At 69.5% G+C, this 17425-nt stretch overlaps 5 protein-coding genes across 5 annotated transcripts; 2 read left to right on the top strand and 3 right to left on the bottom strand.

The window, feature by feature from the left end:
- Window positions 1–205: 205 nt before the first annotated feature.
- MICPUCDRAFT_66788 (uncharacterized protein) lies at window positions 206–1229 on the top strand (the record flags this gene model as incomplete). The annotated part of the gene is given in 3 exon segments (XM_003062970.1): window positions 206–601; window positions 796–1221; window positions 1223–1229. 2 exon segments carry the CDS (start codon window positions 206–208, stop codon window positions 1219–1221), a joined length of 822 nt encoding a protein of 273 aa, XP_003063016.1. The 3' UTR covers window positions 1223–1229.
- A 205-nt stretch (window positions 1230–1434) lies between these two features.
- On the bottom strand, window positions 1435–1791 carry MICPUCDRAFT_52594 (uncharacterized protein; the record flags this gene model as incomplete). The annotated part of the gene is made up of 1 exon (XM_003062761.1): window positions 1435–1791. One exon carries the CDS (start codon window positions 1789–1791, stop codon window positions 1435–1437), a length of 357 nt encoding a protein of 118 aa, XP_003062807.1.
- A 176-nt stretch (window positions 1792–1967) lies between these two features.
- Window positions 1968–4274, bottom strand: MICPUCDRAFT_48666 (uncharacterized protein; the record flags this gene model as incomplete). Its single annotated transcript, XM_003062760.1, has 3 exons — window positions 3965–4274; window positions 2401–3792; window positions 1968–2240 (listed from the first exon to the last, which is right to left on the bottom strand). The coding sequence occupies exons 1-3, from the start codon at window positions 4247–4249 to the stop codon at window positions 1968–1970; spliced, it is 1950 nt and encodes a 649-aa protein (XP_003062806.1). The 5' UTR covers window positions 4250–4274.
- Window positions 4275–4576: 302 nt separating this feature from the next.
- Window positions 4577–7474, top strand: MICPUCDRAFT_42436 (uncharacterized protein; the record flags this gene model as incomplete). The annotated part of the gene is made up of 1 exon (XM_003062969.1): window positions 4577–7474. The coding sequence occupies one exon, from the start codon at window positions 4577–4579 to the stop codon at window positions 7472–7474; it is 2898 nt and encodes a 965-aa protein (XP_003063015.1).
- A 392-nt stretch (window positions 7475–7866) lies between these two features.
- On the bottom strand, window positions 7867–14941 carry MICPUCDRAFT_42435 (uncharacterized protein; the record flags this gene model as incomplete). Its single annotated transcript, XM_003062759.1, has 3 exons — window positions 7867–8815; window positions 8940–14623; window positions 14777–14941. 3 exons carry the CDS (start codon window positions 14939–14941, stop codon window positions 7867–7869), a joined length of 6798 nt encoding a protein of 2265 aa, XP_003062805.1.
- Between the last annotated feature and the right edge of the window lie 2484 nt (window positions 14942–17425).

The following is a 17425-nucleotide window of genomic DNA, read 5'->3' as shown; positions in this document are numbered from 1 at the left end:
TCGCGCTCGGATTTTTCCGTCTCATCGCCTCAGGATCGTTTTTCACCCACCGCTCGGTTTCAACATTTGATCGCGTCCCCTTTCAACTGACCGATGAACTTTTTTCTTACGGAATAATATCGCCGGAAAATGAGCGCGGGAAAGCGGTGGCTCTTTTGCGACTGGAGGGAAGAGGGCGCGGGGCGAGCGCCTCGAGGCACACCGGATGCTGCGCGTCGGCGAGGGCGGCGGGGGTCGGGGCGCCGGGACCCGCCCCAAACGCCTCGCCCCCCGCATCACCCTGCTCCTCCTCGTCTTCCTCCTCGATGAGCTCGCGCGGCGTCGCGGCGGCGTCGCGGTGGACGCGCAGGCGGTGGACGGCGACCAGGGCTTCAATCCGGACACGGAGATCTCATCCTACGACCAGGACTTCGGCCGCGAGGGCCCGTACCCGTACCAGCAGTGCTCCTCGCTCCCGGGCGAGATCGAGGACGGAGAGCAGCGCGGGGAGAACGACGCGATCGTCCGCACCGCGCGCTGCATCCCGATCGAGGCTGGCGAGCTCGAGTTCTGCGGCGACGTCGAGTACGACGCGTGCATGCGCGTCATCTCGCCGATACAGGCGCGTTCTATACACTGGTCCCCATACGACCCCGTTCGCGAGGAGGACGCCGATCCTTAAGGACTTTGCCCGGCGCATCTCTCCGCCCACACCTCGCTTTCAATCCCCGCCCGCGTTGCCTTTCAACTCCATCTGACGCCTTTCAACTCCACCCCGACGTTCGCATTTGCATGCGCGTCATCTCGCCGATACAGTACGACGAGGAGCTCGCGCTCGCGCACGATAAGCGCATCGCGCTGCAGATGTTGGAGTTCCCATCGCTGGCGTCTCCGAAGTGCGTCGCCGCGTTCGCGTCGTACTTCTGCTACCTCGGCTTCCCGCAGTGCGAGGAGGACCTGGACAACCCGGGTACGTTCATCGAGTTGCCGCTGTGCTTCGACTACTGCGTCGCGTCGCACCAGGCCTGCATCGGGGACATGGAGAAGTCGATCGCGGCGTGCGATAAGGCGGTGTTCACGGGGAGGGTGGCGCCGAACCGGCCGGACGTGACGTGCGTCGCCGCGGGGATGAGGGTCACGGTCGGGTTGTTGTGCGCGGCGATGACGGCGTTGAGTCTGATCTTCGGACACAGAGGCGGCGAAGAGGAACGGCGGTACGCGTACGAGTACTTGGGGGGGTGAAGCGCGTCGCGTCGCCGTCGCGCGACGCGACGCGACGGACGGCGGCGACAGCGCGCGAGGTTAGCTCTGCGTTCGTCGTCGGTCGGTCGTCTTACAAATCAAATGGTAGTCAGTCGTTCAAACGAAAAGCTCGTCCGCCGTCAGGTCGTCTCCGTTCCCGCGTCTCGTTCGCGTCGTCCGCAGGTCGTCGTACGGTACGGTACCCTTCATCAATCACCGCCGCCGCTGCGCGTGGAGTTTCTGCGCGCGCGTCACCGACGCCGCGATGTTCTTCAGCGACACCGTCAGCCCCTGGTTCACCTCGCAGCACTTGTCCCACACCCACTGCGCCTCCTCTTTCATGTCCAGCCTTAGAAACACCTCGAACAGCCACGGCGCGGCGCGACATTCGTTCTCGTCGTGCGCCATCGCGTCGGTGAGCGGCGCCACCGCCGCCTTGAGGTGCCCCTGCCGCCACAAGATCCCGCCGTGGACCATGAGCAGCAGCGACTCCGTGGGATACCTCGCCGCGTGCCTCGCCGCGGTCTGCCGCGCGGCGGTCCAGTTCCCGGCGTCGCCCGCCATGGCCATGACGAGCTGAGCGTCGTTCCAACATTCAAAGCGACGTCGGGGTGGAGTTGAAAGGCGTCAGTTGAAGTCGAAAGGATGGCGTCGCGGTGTGTCTTTCGGGATTGAAACCGAGGGACCCTGGGAGGAGAGATGCGCTCGCGGCAAAAGTCCTCAAGAAACGCTCGCGGCAAAAGTCCTCAAGAAACGGCGTTCACCACGCCGACGCGGTCGTACGGGGCCCGGCGTGAATAGGAGAACGAACGCGCCTGAAACACCAAGCCCACCGCGCCGGACGCGTCCGACGACGCGCCGATCGCCTTCGTCGGCAGCGGCCGCGCGTGGCCGTACGCGCCGCTCTGCGCTGTTCCGCCCGAACCGCCGCCCAAGATTTGCCCGGTCGAGTCGCCGTGCTCAGAGACGCGCCCGTGCGACGCCGCGCCCGGACCCCCCGCGGCGCTCACGCGGTCGTCCTGTCGGGGTGGAGTTGAAAGGCGTCAGATGGAGTTGAAAGGCGCCGAGGGCGGGTATTGAAAGCGAGGGTTGGGCGTAGAGAGACGGCGGCAAAAGTCCTTAAGGAACGGCGTCCACCACGCCAACGCGGTCGTATGGGAACCAGTGTATAGAACGCACCTCTTCCTGCTCCTCCGCGTGTTTGCCCATCAGCGAAGCCGCCTCCGATCGGCCTGTCATCTTGTAGCAGTACTCCAAGATGCGGTAGCTCCACGCGTCCTTCGCGCCCTCCGATAGGTCGTGCACGACGCGCTCCGCGAAGTCGTAGTTTTTCTCCTCGAGCGCGGCGAGGCACACGGCGAACCGCTGCCGCGTCAGCGTGTCGCGCGTCATGTGCGACGCGAGCAACCGAAGGATCCACGACGTCGGCCGACCCCCGACGAAGACGTCCGAGATGGGCGGCTCCGCGAACGACGCCGCCGCCGTGGGCGGGTTCGAGGGCGTCGACCGAGCCCCGACCGATGCGTGACCGTGCCCGACCGCGGTGGTCTCCGTCTCTTCGCTGCTTCCGCCGCCGCCGGAGATTCGCCGCCGGTGAGCGGGTTCGGGTTCTTCTTCTTCTTCGTTCGTCGGCGGCGCCGCCGCTCGCGAGGAGGGCGCGGGCGCGGACGGCGGCGGCGCGATCGCGCGCTGCTGCTGCTGCTGTTGCTGCTGCGCGACGCCGTTGCCGGTGCCGCGGGCGCCGCCGTCGGCCGTCTTCTCCTTCTCCTTGTCGGTCCCCCACTCGCCCTCCTTGATCCGTTTCGCGATCGAAGCGGCGGCTTTCTTGAGCTGATCCATGCGCTCCTTGCCGAGCATCGCCTCCGCCGTCGCGGTGGCGCGGCGTTCGCGTTCTCCAGGAGACGCCGCCGTCGCCGCCTCCGCCGGCGTCGGCCGCGCGCCGCCGCCTCCGCCGCCTCCGTCGTTCCCCTCCTCCAGAAGCGACACCCTCTGAAGCGACGTCGTCTTGTGCTTCCGTCGCTTGGGCAGCCCGAGGTCGCCGCGCGACGCCGCGAGAAGAATCGCCGCCGCCGCGTCCTCGAGACGCGGGCGGCCGCGCTTCTTCCGCGGGAGGTTCTCGTCGTCGTCGTCCCACCCGGACGCGGTCGCGGACTGCAGGAGCTCCTCTTCGACGCTGTACGTCGGCGGCGCGGCGGGGGCGGCGGCGGTCTTCTTCTTCGTCGTCGCCGACTTCGCCGCCGCCGCCCTCGACGAAGCCTTCGACGCCGCCGCCGCGGGCGGTCGTCGCGCCGCGCCGCCGCCGCCGCCGCCGCCGCCGCCGCTCCGCGGTTTCTTCGGGACGACCACCGGCGGGCGCGCCGCCGCCGCCGCCTTCTTCGCCGCCGCCGCTTTGGCGGCAGCCTCGGCTCTGAGCCGCGCGTCCCTCTCGACGCTCTCGCGGAATTTTTTCGGCAACGGGTCGGAGCACTTTTCGAGGTCGAACGTCCCGGGATCGTCCTCCTTGTCCGTGAACTCCAGCAAACCCTTCGCGATGAGCTCGTCGAACTTGTACGGGATCGTGTCCGAGGAGAACTGCGATGCGATGCGGGGCGATGCGGGGGAGGACGCGTGAGCGCGGCGGGGCGCGATCGACGATCGCGCGCGCGAGATCGTTCGTTCGAAATACAGGCTAAGCAGAAAAGAAGGGAAGAGAAGAAGGGGGTGGAACACCGCCCGTCCTCGGTCCACCGATCGCGCGACGCACCTTCGATCGCTTGCGCTTCTGCTTCCTCGCGAGCTCGACGCGCTCGAACATCCCCCACTGGAGCTGGTACCCCCCGTTCGGTCGCTCCACGCGTCGCATCACGCCGTCGCCGTAGTAGTCCTCCAGATGCCAGTCCGTGAACGCGAAGCACACGACCGCGTGCGACCACGGCTCGGACGCGCTGTGCCTGACCTTGACGAGGCGACCGACGTGAGACGGGGTGTCGTCCGGGTCGAACGGGACCTCCATGTCGGGGTCGTCCGGGTCCTCGACGTCGACGCGCATCGCTCTCCGCGCGCGGCGCGAGGCGATACCGCGGCGGCGGGGCGGTTTGTTCGTTCAACTTCTCGTCGTCCATTTTTATTCTGTTTTTATTTGTCGTGTACGTACCTGGTACGTACGCGTGCTCGCCTCACCAAAATCTCATACGATCCGGCGTACAGTACGTTGTACTTAAAGTACTTTCGTACGAAGGTACAAAAGTTCGCACAGCTGTGTGCCGAGTGCAACGGCACGGTCGCGCGGTCGGCGACCCCGATAACCCAGGGCGGTGTCTGGGGTCACTTCATTAATTCACGGCACCACCGGCGCACGCGGGAGGTCTCGTCCGTCATGGACGATTCCCTCGCCGCGCTCGCGCTCGGGTCGCCGTCGAAGCCGCGACGGACCCTGAACCCGAGGGAGACGAAGACCGCGGCGGCGCGGAACCCGCGCGCGATGCCGACGAAGGGCACGCACGTTCGATTCTCGGCTTCGTCGGAATCTGACTGCGATTCGAGCGGGGACGACGACGAGCGGTCGGGGCACGACGCGCGCGCGCGCGCGAACGCGAACGCGTCGTCGTCCTCGGACGATCCCGTCCCGACGCCGACGCCGCACACGCCGTCGCCCGCGGCGACGGCGAACGCGAACGCCGACGCCGACGGCGACGGCGAGAATCGAGAGGAGGAGGGAATTCCGAGACCACCCCGTCCGACGACGACGGAACCAGCGCGCACGTCCGCGAGCGGCATGCGCGCGTGGCTCAACGAGCTCAAAGACCTCAGGCGCGCGTTAAAGAAGGACAGGATCAACGACGAGCGCGCGCGACGCGCGACGGACGACGCGATAACGGTCCACCTCGCGCGCGCGGACGAGGTGCTCCGAGAGATGATCGATCGACGGAATCGCCTCCAAAACGAGGCGTCGTCGGCGGCGGCGGCGAGAGGCGGCGACCACGAGATGCGACGTTTGCAGCTCTTCGACGCGGACGCGTTCGTGATCTTGTCCGAGATCTTGGAGTACCAGACGCGCAAGTTTTTCGACCCGCTCTGCGTCGTGTCCGCGGGGATGGTGGCGAGATACGTCGCGGCGAAATTTCCAGGAAACGCCCCCCAACGCGGCGGCGACGTCCTGGGAGACGCGAGAGAAGACGTGGACTGGGACGCCATGGGCGCGAAGCTCTGGAACATCGGCGCGCACTTGGGCGGCGGCGTGCGGTTGCGCGCGCTCGGGAACTCCATGGTCGGGAGCGGGGCCTTCGCGGGCGGCGTCGATCGTCGAATCGCGGAGGAGAGAGGTCCCGGAGGCAAAGTCGGCAGGGTCGGCGGCGGCGGCGGGTGGCGGACGAACGACCACGACCGCGGCCGCGCGAGGAACAAGAAAGGCGCGACCGCGCCCGTGTCGCGGCCGGCGACGTTGAAGAACGCCGCGGACGCGACGGAGGGTCAGCCCGGGGGCGCGCGAAGCGAGGCGAACGAGCGGCTGGAGAGACTCGCGAGGACGCTAGAGACGGACGGCGCCGCGGATCTCGCGAAGCACTTCTTCGACGCGACGTCGTTCTCGAAGAGCGTGGAGAAACTTCTCGACGTCGCGACGCTCGTCGCGGGCGGCAACGCGGCGATCGCGCCCGTCCACGAGAAGGAGGAGGGGGAGGGGGGGGAGGACGACGACGAGGACGAGGGCGAGGACGACGCCGGCGCTCGACTGAAGACCGGGTGCGAGCTGTCCATCGCGGAGGCGACGCCGCGGCTCGACGACAACCCGGACGACAACCACGCGTTCGTGTTCCAGTTCGACCTCAAGACGTGGCGCGCGATGGGCGGCTGCGAGGACGACGACGCGAACCGCGACGCCGACGCCGCCGCCGCCGACGGCGGCGGCGCGAAGAAATCGAAGTACTACGGCAACGGCCTCTTCGGCGGCGGACTCCCGGAAGACGCGTACGTCATGCCCGTGAACGCGGACCCGTACGAAGCCATGCTCGACGGTGACCCCGCGCGATCGCGCGCCGCGCTCGATACGCTGCGCCTCAGCGACCGCGACCGCGTCGTGTGCGCCGGCATCGCGTACATTTACCGCGAGGCGTTTCTCGGCGAGACGTTCTTCAGAGCCTGGGGCAGCGACGTCGTCGGCGTGTTCCACGCGTTCAGCGTCGCCGCGCCGGGCGGGCCGGTGAAGGAGCTCTCCACCAGAGCCGCTCGCGCGGTCGCGGATCATTGGCTGCAGTGCAACCACGAGATGCCCGTGGGCGCGACCTCCGAGGACGTCATATTTTTCAACCAAGGGAGCTTCGTGCTGTCTCGAATGGGGATAGAACACGGCGCGTTGAAGTCGCAGATCTTATCCCACGCCGTGCGATTCGACAGCCGGTGGTACTTGGGGCTGGACCTGAACGATCCGGCGACGTATCAGAACAATTGCGGCGACGCGTGCTGGAAGAAGCTCACGAACGCGCTCATATGTTCTTTCTTCCTCGAAGGGAACGGCGTGGAGCCGGAGATTCGCGGCGACACCGCGACGGACGTCAAGCGCCATTGCGAACGACGCGACGACGGAGAGATAAACGCCAGGGAGGAGTGGGACTACGGCGATCGCGACGCGCGGGAATCGCCCGAATTCGAGGCGCAGTGTTACTTCGTCACGCACAAGGTGTTCACCGCGACGGATTGGTGCCGGAGGAAGTTGAAACCGGAGCAGTGGCGCCGCGAGCGAGATTTTTTACTTCGTCACCTGACGCACACGTGGAAGGTCATGCGAGACGTCCACCTGTGCGGCGAGTTCGTCCAGACGCTTCGGTGTTTCGGCGACAAGGAGAGCAACAACGCGGAAATCAAGGCTGCGGTGGCGTTCATCGTGAGATCCCAAGACCAGAGCACGGGCGGGTGGGAGGTTCGAGCGGCGGATTTCAAAAACGCCTACCACGCCACCGTGTGCGCCGTCGGCGCGCTCATCTGCCCGCTCATGGGCGACGCGGCGGATAAGGTGACCCCTCTCGAGGCGGACGTCGACCGCGGGAGCAAGCGGCAGCGCGCCGCCGCCGCGGCGAGAGCGAAGGAAGCCGCGGATAAGCGGGCGACGTCGCGCGGCGCGGAGAAGGACCCCCCCGCGCGAGCGACGACGTACTCGTGGGAGTCGGGCGCCGACGAGACGGCGACGAGAGACGTCGAGCCGCCGCGGAAGCGACGCGGACGGCCGATCGAGAGCGAACGAACGAACGAGACGAACGAACGGAACGCAACCCTAGACTAGCATCGCATCAACGCGTCGACGGCGTGATAATGGACTACCTACTACGAATAATAAATCAATCTATCGTTAACCTCAACTCGCGACGGTGACGAGCGCGAACAGCGCGGCGACGACGGCGACGCGCGCCGCCTCCGCCGGCGCGACCCCCCACCGTCGCCCGCTCGCGCCCGTGCACCGAAGCTCGTCCGCCTCGAACACCGGCGTCCCCTCCGCGCCCCCCGGCTTGTTCGGATTCCGAATGTAATTCCCGTTCGCGTCGTTCCACTCCTCGGGATAGTGCCCTTCCAGCTCCTCCACCTCTTGTGTGCAGTCCATGAATTGCGGTTTGCCGCACGCGTACCTCGCCGCCTCGCACGTCGTCTGAGCGTCGACGGTCGTTCCGTTGAAAGGCGTCAGAAGTGGAGTCGAAAGGCGTGGTGGGCGGCGTGTCTTTCGAGATTGAAAGCGAGGAGTGGGCGGAGAGACGCGCCGGCAAACGTCCTTAAGGAACGGCGTTCACCACGCGAACGCGGTCGTATGGGAACCAGTGTGGTAACAGAACGCGCCTGACACACGGGAAAAAACTCCGTCTCGTCCGTGTTGCACCGGTTGAAGAACTCGTAGCACATCCACTTCCGCAGGATCGTCTTGCACTCCTCCCCCGCTTTCGGCACGCGCCGCACGAGACTCATGTACGCGGCGATGGCGCCGCTCTCCATGTTCAGGATCGACGTCTCCGTCGGCCCCGCGAGCGTGCGATTGCAAAACAGGTAATCCACGGGCGCGGCGCACCACACGAGGAGGACGCCGAGCGCCTCCGGGTCCACGCACCCGCCGCGGCAGATGAGCCTCGGGTTGAGCTCCTCCTCCACCACCTTGTCGCCGTACAGCCATAGGTACGGGTTGTTCGCGCCCGCGAACGTCGTCCCGTTGGTCTCGTTCGATCGGCGCGCCGCGTCGTCGACGAGGTCTTGGTACCGCGCGCCGGTCACGTCGGAGACGGATCCGGGGAAGCCCTCCATGCCCGCGTACGGGTCCGGGCCGGCGTCCGTCGCGCCGCCGTCGCCGCCGCCGCCGCCCGGGGGCGACGCGCCGGTTGACGTTCCGTCTTCCCCCGCGGGGGGGGCGGGCGACGCGGCCGGGGGGGGATCGGGCGTGGACGTCGGCGGGCCCGACAGCTGCGCGACGACGAGCGTCGGCGTCGCGGCGAGCAGCGCGACGAGGAGGAGGAGGAGGAGGAGGAGCGCGCGCGGCGCGCGCCATCGCGGGGGGCGCCGGCGTTGGCGCCGGCTCCACCGGACGATCATCGTGGAGCCGCGGTGTGACGGGACGAGCGAGCAGCCCGCGGCCTCGTTCACGAATCTGAATGTTGATGAAACAGAAAAAAAACGCCGCGAGTTTTCGTCAGGTTTTCGTCTTTCTGTTTCTGTTTGGCGGAGAGCGGCGGAGGCCTCGGACGCGTTGGCTTAAATAGGCTAGTACCTACTCGTCCCGCATCTTCGCCCACTTGTTCGTCCTCTTCGCCTCCTTCTTCCCGCGACGACGCTCCCACTTCGTCAACTTCTTCTTCTTCGGCGCGTTCCCGGAGCCCTTGGGGGGCACGGCGTCCGGATCGTGCTCCTCGTCCTCGTCGTCGTCGTCTTCGAACTCGGACTCGCCGTCGTCGTCCTCCTCCGCGGCTTCCGCGGCTTCCGCGGCTTCCGCGGCTTCCGCGGCTTCCGCGGCTTCCGCTTCCGCTCTCGCCCTCGCGCCGTCCGCCTCCGCCTCTTCCCTCGCCTCCTCCGCCGCCGAAGCCGAAGCCGCCTCCGCCTCTTCCCTCGCCCTCGCCTCCTCCGCCCTCGCCGGCGACGTCGCGTAGTCGATGATCCCCGCGGCGTCCTCCGGGACGATGGACGGCGGCGCGGGGGGGGTGTCGTCGCTCCATATCACCCGCGGGTCCTCGTGCGGGACGCCGCCGGATAAGTACGGCGATCGCTGCGGCGGGTGCATGTTTCTCCTCGTCGCGTCCGGGTCCCACGCGGTCGGCCGCGCGGGAGGAGGAGGAGGAGGAGGAGGCGGCTCGACTTCTTCTTCGACTTCGTCGTCCTCGTCCGCGGAGGGCAGCTCCAGCTCTTCCGCCGCGCGGTTCACCGCGTCCCACGCCCGCCGCGCGTTCTCCTCGTCCTCCGGAACGGGCTCCTTCCCGCCCGCTCTCGGCGAAGACGGCGGCGGCGGCGGCGGCGGCGGCGGTGACTTCCACTTGCTCGGCGGAAGGTACGGATCGAACCCGGAGCTGCCGACGACGCCGCGCGGATCCTTCACCTTCTCCTCCGGCGTCCAGTTCGACGCGATGTCCATCCTCGGGTCCCTCGTCGTCTCGACCGCGTCGCCGTCGCCGTCGCCGTCGCCCGAGGACGTTGCGGTGTCCATGTGACGCTCCTCCGCGGATCTCAACGCGCCGCGCACGCGTTCTCGGAACTTGTTTTCCCGTTGGATGCCCCTCGCCTCTTTCCGCGTGCGGTCGTCCTCCTCGTCGCAGCTCCCGTCGATCGGGTCGCAGTCGTCGCGAGAGTTGTACTCCGACGTCTTCGCGGACGCTTTCGCGACTCTCCGCGCGAAGTTGAGCTCCTCCGCGAATCGCTCGTACGCGTCGATGGGCGCCGGCGTTCGAAGTTCGTGTTCGTCCGCGGTGAGCGTCCAGAGCTCGTGGTCGCCTTGGCTGATTTCAAAGTCGTCATCCTCCGCGTCCGCGTCCAGCTCCGCGTCCATCTCGTCCAGGAACTCCTCCGCGCGCGCGGCGAGGTCTTCGCGCCTCTCTTCCTCGGTGTCGGCGTCCTCCTCGTCGAACGACGACGGCTCGTCGAACGACCCGGAGCCGGAGCCGGAGCCGAGGCTTTCCTCGACGAATTCCTTCGCCGCGAAATTTTCTTCTTCTTCTTCGTCCTCCTCCTCCTCCTCCGCGGAGTCCTTCGCGTTGAGCAAAGCCTCCGTCGCGGCGTTCACGTCCGCGTTCTCGTCCTTGATCTCGTAGTCGTCGTCGTCGAAATAAAACGCGGGATCGGGCTCGGGGGTCTCGAGGTAGGACGGCCACGCGCTGCGCGCGGGCCAGTCCATCTTTCCGGGCCACGGCGACGCGATCGGTGTCCCGGGCCACTCGCTCGCCGCCGCCGCCGCCGCGTCGGCGCGCGCCTTCTCTTCCTCTTCCTCGTCCGCGTCCTCGTCCGCGTCCACGTCCGCGCCCGCCTTCGCGCGCTCTTCCTTCTCCTCCGCCTCGGCCGCGGCTTCTGCTCTCTCGACGACGGCGTCGATCGCGTCGGAGACGAGAGCTTTAGCGGCGGCGGCGACGGCGGCGGCTGCTTCCGCCTCCGCCGCGGCTTTTTCCTCTTCGGCTTTCGCCTTGGCCGCCGCCTCCGCCTCGGCCGCCTCCGCCGCCGCTCTCGCCTTGGCTTGGGCCTCCGCCTTCGCTCGCGCTTCCGCTTCGACCGCCGCGCGTTTCGCGTCGGCTTCAGCCTCCTCGCGAGCCTTGCGTTCTGCTTCTTCAGCCTCCTCGCGAGCCTTACGTTCGGCCTCTTCAGCCTCCTCGCGAGCCTTGCGTTCGGCCTCTTCGGCCTCGGCCCTGGCCACGGCCTCCTCCTCCTCGCGGGCCCTGCGTTCGGCTTCTTCGGCCTCGGCCCTCGCCCTGGCTTCTTCCGCCGCAGCCGCCGCCTCCGCCTCCGCCCTCGCGCTCGCCTCCGCCTCGGCCTCGGCGGCTTCGGCTTCAGCCTTCGCTTTCGCTTCGGCGTTCGCTCGCACCGCGTCCGCGTCCGCGTCCGCGTCCGCGTCGGCAGACGGCGCGTCCTCTTGGCGCGGCTTCGGCTTGACCCACCCTTCGCCTCTCTGCGCCGCGGCGTAGTCGCTCTCGACGACGTCGCCGTCGCTCATCGCGGCGAAACGTCCCTTCTTCTTCGGTTTCGGTTTCGGCGGCGAGGGGGTTTCCTCCTCCGCGGTTTCGGTATCTTCCTCCCCCTTCGCGTCGGCCGCGGCGGCGTCGGCGGCGGCTTTCGCGGCTTCCGCGGCTTCGGCTCTCTCCGCCGCGGCCGCCGCTGCCGCCGCCGCCTCCGCGGCTTCCTTCGCTCGCGCCTCGACCATCTCGCGCATCGCCGCCTCCTCCGCCTCGGCTTCCGCGCGCGCGTCCTCCATGGCCTTATCCGCCAGAGCCTCCGCGGCGGCGATCCGCCGCGCCATCGGCGGACGCGCGGGACCGGGGGCCTCGATGAGCTCTGGGCGCGACGAAGCGACCGTCGTCGCCGGTGGTTCCTGATCTCGTTCCGGTTCAGGTTCAGGTTCCGGTTCGGGTTCCGGCACGGGCTCGGGCTCGGGTTCGGGCTCGGGCTCGGGCTCGGGCTCGGGCTCCGGCTCGGGCTCGAACGCCGTCGGCGCGTACTCCGGCCACGACTCCGCCCTGACGGCCTCGGACCCGTCCTCGTCGAACTGCATGTCGCGAGACGCGTCGTCGAGCTCGTCGTCGTCGTCCATCGACGCCATGATCGCGTCCGCCTCCGCTTTCGCGCGCGCGACGCGTTCGTAAAAGTCCTCCGCCTCCGCCTTGGCCTTCGCGGCGGCGGCTTTCAATCGCGCGGCGGCTTCCGCGGCTTCGGCTTTCTCCTTCTCGAACGCGCGCTCTTGCTCCTCCCACCGCCGCTTCGCCTCCGCCGCGCGCGCGTCTTCCTCCGCGCGCGCCGCGGCGCGCCTCTCTTCAGCCTCCGCATCCGCTCTCGCCGCGGCGCGCCTCTCTTCCGCTTCCGCTTCTTCTCTCGCCGCGGCGCGCCTCTCTTCCGCTTCCGCCTCTTCTCTCGCGCGGCGATCGGAATCGGAATCGGAATCGTCGTCGTCGTCGTCCGCGGCGGCGGCCATCGCCTCGAGCTGGGCTTCGAACGCCGCGGCCGCCGCGCGCTGCGCCGCGAGGGATTCCCCGAGTGATGCGGCGGCGTCGGGCTCGGGCTCGGGCTCGATCTCCGCCTCCGCGCGCGTCTTTCGCACGCCGCCGAGCGTGGGGACGTTATCAGACCCGTCGAAGGCGTCGGGCTCGGGCTCAGGCTCGGGCGGCGGCGTCATCTCTTCGCCAAACAGATCCACGACGGGCTCGGGCTCGGCCTCCTCGGGCGTGGACGCCTCATCGACGTGCTGTCGTTCTTCTTCTTCCTCCGCCTCCGCCTCCGCCTCCGCCGCGTCGCCCTTCTCGTCGTCGTAAAACGTAAACGTCGGCGTCATCGCGGCTTCCATCCTCGCGAGCGACACGCGCTCTTCGAACGTGAGCTTCTTCTCGGGGATCGCGCGCAGACGCGCGAGCTCTTCCATCGCGGGGTCCGCGGACGCCGCGGTGGGCTCGGGCTCGGGCTCGGGCTCGGGCTCGGGCTCGGGTTCAGGTTCGAGCTCCGGTTCAGGTTCGAGCTCCGGTTCAGGCTCGGGCTCGGGCTCGGGCTCGGGCTCCGGCTCGGGTTCTTCTTCGACCTCAGGCGCCGCGCCGCGGACGTCCTCCATCCGCGTCTTCGCCAGCGCCGCCTCCGCGCGCTCCCTCAGCGCGTTCGCCTCCTCATCTTCGCTCTTCCGCGCCGCAGCCGCGCGCGCGGCTTCTTCGCGCGCCGCCGCGTCGCGCGCGCGTTGCTCCTCGCGCAGACGTAATCCATCCGCTCGCGCTCGCAACGCGCGCGCCGCCTCCTCCGCCGCCGCCTCCTCCGCGCTCGCCTCGCGCAAGAGTCGCTCCTTCTCGCGACGCAGCTCGAGCTTCGCGACGCGCGCCTCTTCTTGTTCTCTCAGCACCCGCACGCGCTCCGCCTGCTCGACCGCGCGGGCTTCGCGTCGGCGCTCAACCTCCGCCTCCGCTTCCTCGCGACGCGCGACGTCGGTTTCGTCGTCGCGAACGCCGCCCGCGCCGCCGGTTCGATCCCCGCCGGCGCCGCCGCCCGTCTTGCGACCGCGCTGCACCCTCGAGAACACGCTCGAGACCTCCGCGGGCGCGGCAGCGTCCGCGGGCTTCGGCTTCGCCCTCGGGATCCCGCTCGCGAACCCGGCGCGTCGTTCGTCAAGGTCCTCGTTCGATGTTGCGATGTTGCGGCGCGCGTCGTCAAACGTCCGACGCGCGTTCTCCGCGAAGGACCCGCCGCCGCGGCTCGGCGGCGGGACGGAGAGCCTCGACGTCTCGGGGGGCGGGGCCGAGACGGCGGCGGCGGGCGGCGGCGGCGGCGTCGGCGTCGGAGGCGGGTCCTCCGTGTTTGCTGCCGCGATGTTGGAGGAACCGCCGAAGGAACCGCCGATCCCGCCGCCGCCGCCGATGTGATACGCGGCTTCAAACGCCGCGCGCTTCGCGTCCTCCGCCGTCTGCGTCATCTTCCCTGTCGCCCTCTCCGCGGCGTCGTGCGCGGTCTGCCCCGCGCGGCGCGCGACGCGCTCGAGCGTGGACGTCCCTTCCGTGAAAGAGTCCGCGGCGAACGACCGCGCTTGGGCGAAGCCGCCTCCGAAGCCGCCTCCGAAGCCGGAGCCGCCGTATCCGCCGTATCCGTCGTCCCGCTTCCCTCCGCGCGCGGGCGGGTTGCCCAGCAGCGCGCTCGGCCGCGACGTCTTCCTCTCGTTCGCGTTGTTCGCGTTCGCGCGCGCGGCCCTGACGCCCGCGACGGCGACCAGAGCGCCGAGCGCGAGCGCGACGGCGTTGTCGCCCGACGACGACGGAAGCTTCGGCGCCGGCGCCGCCGACGCGTAGTACCCCGCGCCCGCGCCCGCGCCGCCGTATCCCCCCGACGCCTCGCGGTACAGATCCCTCGCGCTCGGGCGCGGCGGAAGTGCGCGTTGTTCCGCGTCGTCCCGCTCCCGCCGCGCGCGCTCGCGCTCGCGCTCTCGCGCCTCCTCCGCGGACGTCGACTGCCGAGCCTGCACCTGCGCGCTCCTCGCGAACGTCTCTCTGCTCGCGGCTCCAAAGTACCCGCTCCTCGGGAGCCCGTTCGCTTCCTGCCATCTGGCCACCTTCTTCGACGTGCGCTGGTCGTACACCCCCGTGGACGGCAGCCCGAACGCTTCCTGGAGCATGCCGACGTCGGTGCCGGCGTCGCCGAGGCCCATGTCTCGCGTGGGCAGCCACATCGTCGTGACGACCTCGTCGTAGTCCTCGAACGGACAGACGCGCGCGTCGTCGTTCGGGAGGTCGTCCCCGGACAGCGGCTGAGGAGGAGGATGAGGAGATGGAGGAGGAGGATCAGAAGGGGGACGGGGGCGTCGCGCGCGTCGGGGGAGGGAACGCGCGAGCGTCGAAGGTTTGAACGAGCGAGCGACGACGGAGAGGTCGAGGACGAGGACGAACGGGCGGGGACGCACCGAGACCCCGGGCCCGCGCGCGGCGGCCGCGTCGACGACCGCGCGGCGTCGCGGCCGCGGCGCCGCGACGACGCGCGCGCGTCGAGGCGACGACGACGCGCCGCGCGATGGCGGCGCGAAGCGCGAGGGAGCCCCCAGCGGCGTCGCCGACGCGCGAGACCCCATCGTGATGTCACCGCGCGCTCCGCGTGCCAACTACGAACTTGAGTTCGCACCCCCTTTTTTGATCCGGGAAGATCGACGCCGCGAGTCGCCGCGCGCCGCCCGCGACGCGACGCGACGCGACGCGACGCGACGCTCCGACGCCTCGCGACCGGCGGGGATGCCGCGTCGACGCTCTCGCGCGCGCGTGAAGTGGCGCGTCGCGCGGCGCGACAGACGGCGACGACGAGACGCGGCGTTATCGATCGATCGACCCGCCACCTCAGCCGACCGCGCGATTCGAAATCCGGCCGAGCTGAAGTCGCGCGCGAGCCCCCGCCCGTCCGGCCGCATCGGTCAAATCTCGTCGCCCCCCCCCCCCCGCACCCCCGGCGGCGACCATACCATGAGCGCGGCCGCGACGGCGACGGCCGCGACGTCCGCGACGTCCGCGCTCATGGCCGCGCCGGACATGATGGACGACGCGTACCTGTCCGATCTCCTCTCGTACTCCCTCGAGCGCCTCGACGCGGAGCCGGAAAAGCTCGACGCCGACGCGTCGCGCGCGACCGAGAGCGAGCGACGCGTCGCGTGCGAGGAGTACCGCGCGTTCGTCGCGTCCGCGGACTGCTACGCGACGGTCCGCGGTGAAATACGCGCGATCGGCGACCGCCTGGACGCGATGCGCGACGCGCTGCCGACGCTCCGCGCGGGGTGCGAGGCGTTCGCGGCCGAGGCAGAGTCCATCGCGCGCAGTCGCGCGCTCGTCCGCGCGACCGCGAATCATCAGAGCGCTTTACTCGACGTGCTCGAAGCGCCGACGCTGCAGGACGCGTGCGCGCGGCACGGCAACTACGACGAGGCGCTCGACCTCGAAAACTTCGTTCGCAAGCTCGCGAGCGCGCACGCGGACGTCGTCGCGGTCGTGAAGACGCTCGCGGAGAACGCCGCGGAGGCGTCTTCCGCGATGCGCGCGAAACTCGTCGATCGCCTCCGCGGCGCCGCGCAGCTCCCGGAGTGTCTCCGCGTCGTCGGGTACCTGCGCCGCATGTGCGCGTACGAAGAGGACGAGCTGCGCGACGTGTTTCTGCGCGCGAGGGAGGCGCACATCGCGGACGCGGTGGACGAGCTCGAGACGAGTGGGTCGCCGTACGAGTACGTCAAGCGGTTGACGGACGCGCACCGCGTGCACTGCTTCGACGTCGTCATGCAGTACCGCGCCATCTTCGCGGACGACGACGACGCCGACGACCATGTTGGTAACGGCACGGGATCGGGCGTTTCTTCTTCTTTTTCTTCACTCTCGATCGGTGGCCGATCGCGCGGCGGCGGCGGCGGCGGCGACGGCGGGCTGCTCTACTCCTGGAGCGCGCATCGAATCGCGTCGTACCTTCGCGCGCTGGAATCAACGCTTCCGAAGATCGACGAAGGCGGCGCGCTCGCGAGCGTGCACGAACACTGCGCGTACTGCGGCGCGTCTCTCGCGCGCGTCGGGTTGGACTTCCGCGCGTCGCTGCCGCCGATGTTCTCGGACGCGGCGATGGGGATATACCGCCGGCGGCTAGACGACGCGGTGGGCGATTTCGAAAAGGTGACGGAGCAGCACCGGTGGGCGGCGGCGGCGGCGGTCGGCGCGGGCACGGGCGCGCGCGACGCCGGCGACGCGGCCTCAGCCGGCGACGCGTCCTCCTCCGCGCCGCCGTACGCGCTCCTCGAGCACGTCCCCGTCGCGGCGTTCACGAACGGCGTCCTCGCGGCGCTGAACGAACTGCGGCACTGCGCGGCGCCGTCGCTGCGGACGCGCGCGGCGGAGGCGACGCGCGACGCGATTCGAGCCGCGGCGGACGCGATGGCGAGGACGGATGCGAGCGGTAGGGGACGAGAGACGCTGACTCGAGGGAGCGGGCAGAGAGCCGCGTTCGTCGGCGCGTGCGACGCGCTGACGGACGTCGCGGCGCCGTATTTGGCGGGGTGCTTCGGGAGGTTGTTCAAGGGAGGGGAGAGGATGGTGGACGCGCGGGGGGCGTGCGAGGAGTTGCGACTCGCGTTGCGACGACGCGCGAACGAGTGACGATCGATGAGCGAAGGCTTGGACGCGACGCTCCTTCCGTGTGATAGAAAAGAAAAGGAGCGTAAAGGGCCTTGTACGTCGTCCGTCGTCAATACAACGGCGATCGGCTCCCGCCCGCGCCGCCGTACCCCCCGCCCCGCGACCCCCTCTGTCCTCCAAAGTACGCCCCGCCGCCGTCGTGCGCGTGTCGCATCGGCGACCGTTGCCGCTCGCGCTCCGCCATGGCCGCGCGTTCGCGCTTCAACACCGCGACGTCCCTGAGATCCTTCTTGAGCACCTCCGCGAGGTGCCGCGTCGCCTCCGCTTGCTCGGAGATGATCTTATCGTACGCCGCGGCCGCGGCGTCGTCCACGATCGGTCCGCCGCCTCCTCTGCCACCGCGATCGGGGGTGGTGGTGGTCGTCGTCGTCCTCCCCGCGCCGCCGTCGTCGCCCGCG

The sequence above is a fragment of the Micromonas pusilla genome, assembly GCF_000151265.4.
Source record: "Micromonas pusilla CCMP1545 genomic scaffold MICPUCscaffold_13, whole genome shotgun sequence".
NCBI classification, from domain to species: Eukaryota; Viridiplantae; Chlorophyta; class Mamiellophyceae; order Mamiellales; family Mamiellaceae; genus Micromonas; species Micromonas pusilla.
The sequence above is the reverse complement of the archived record's forward strand: the minus strand, read 5'-3'. Positions and strand labels throughout refer to the sequence as shown.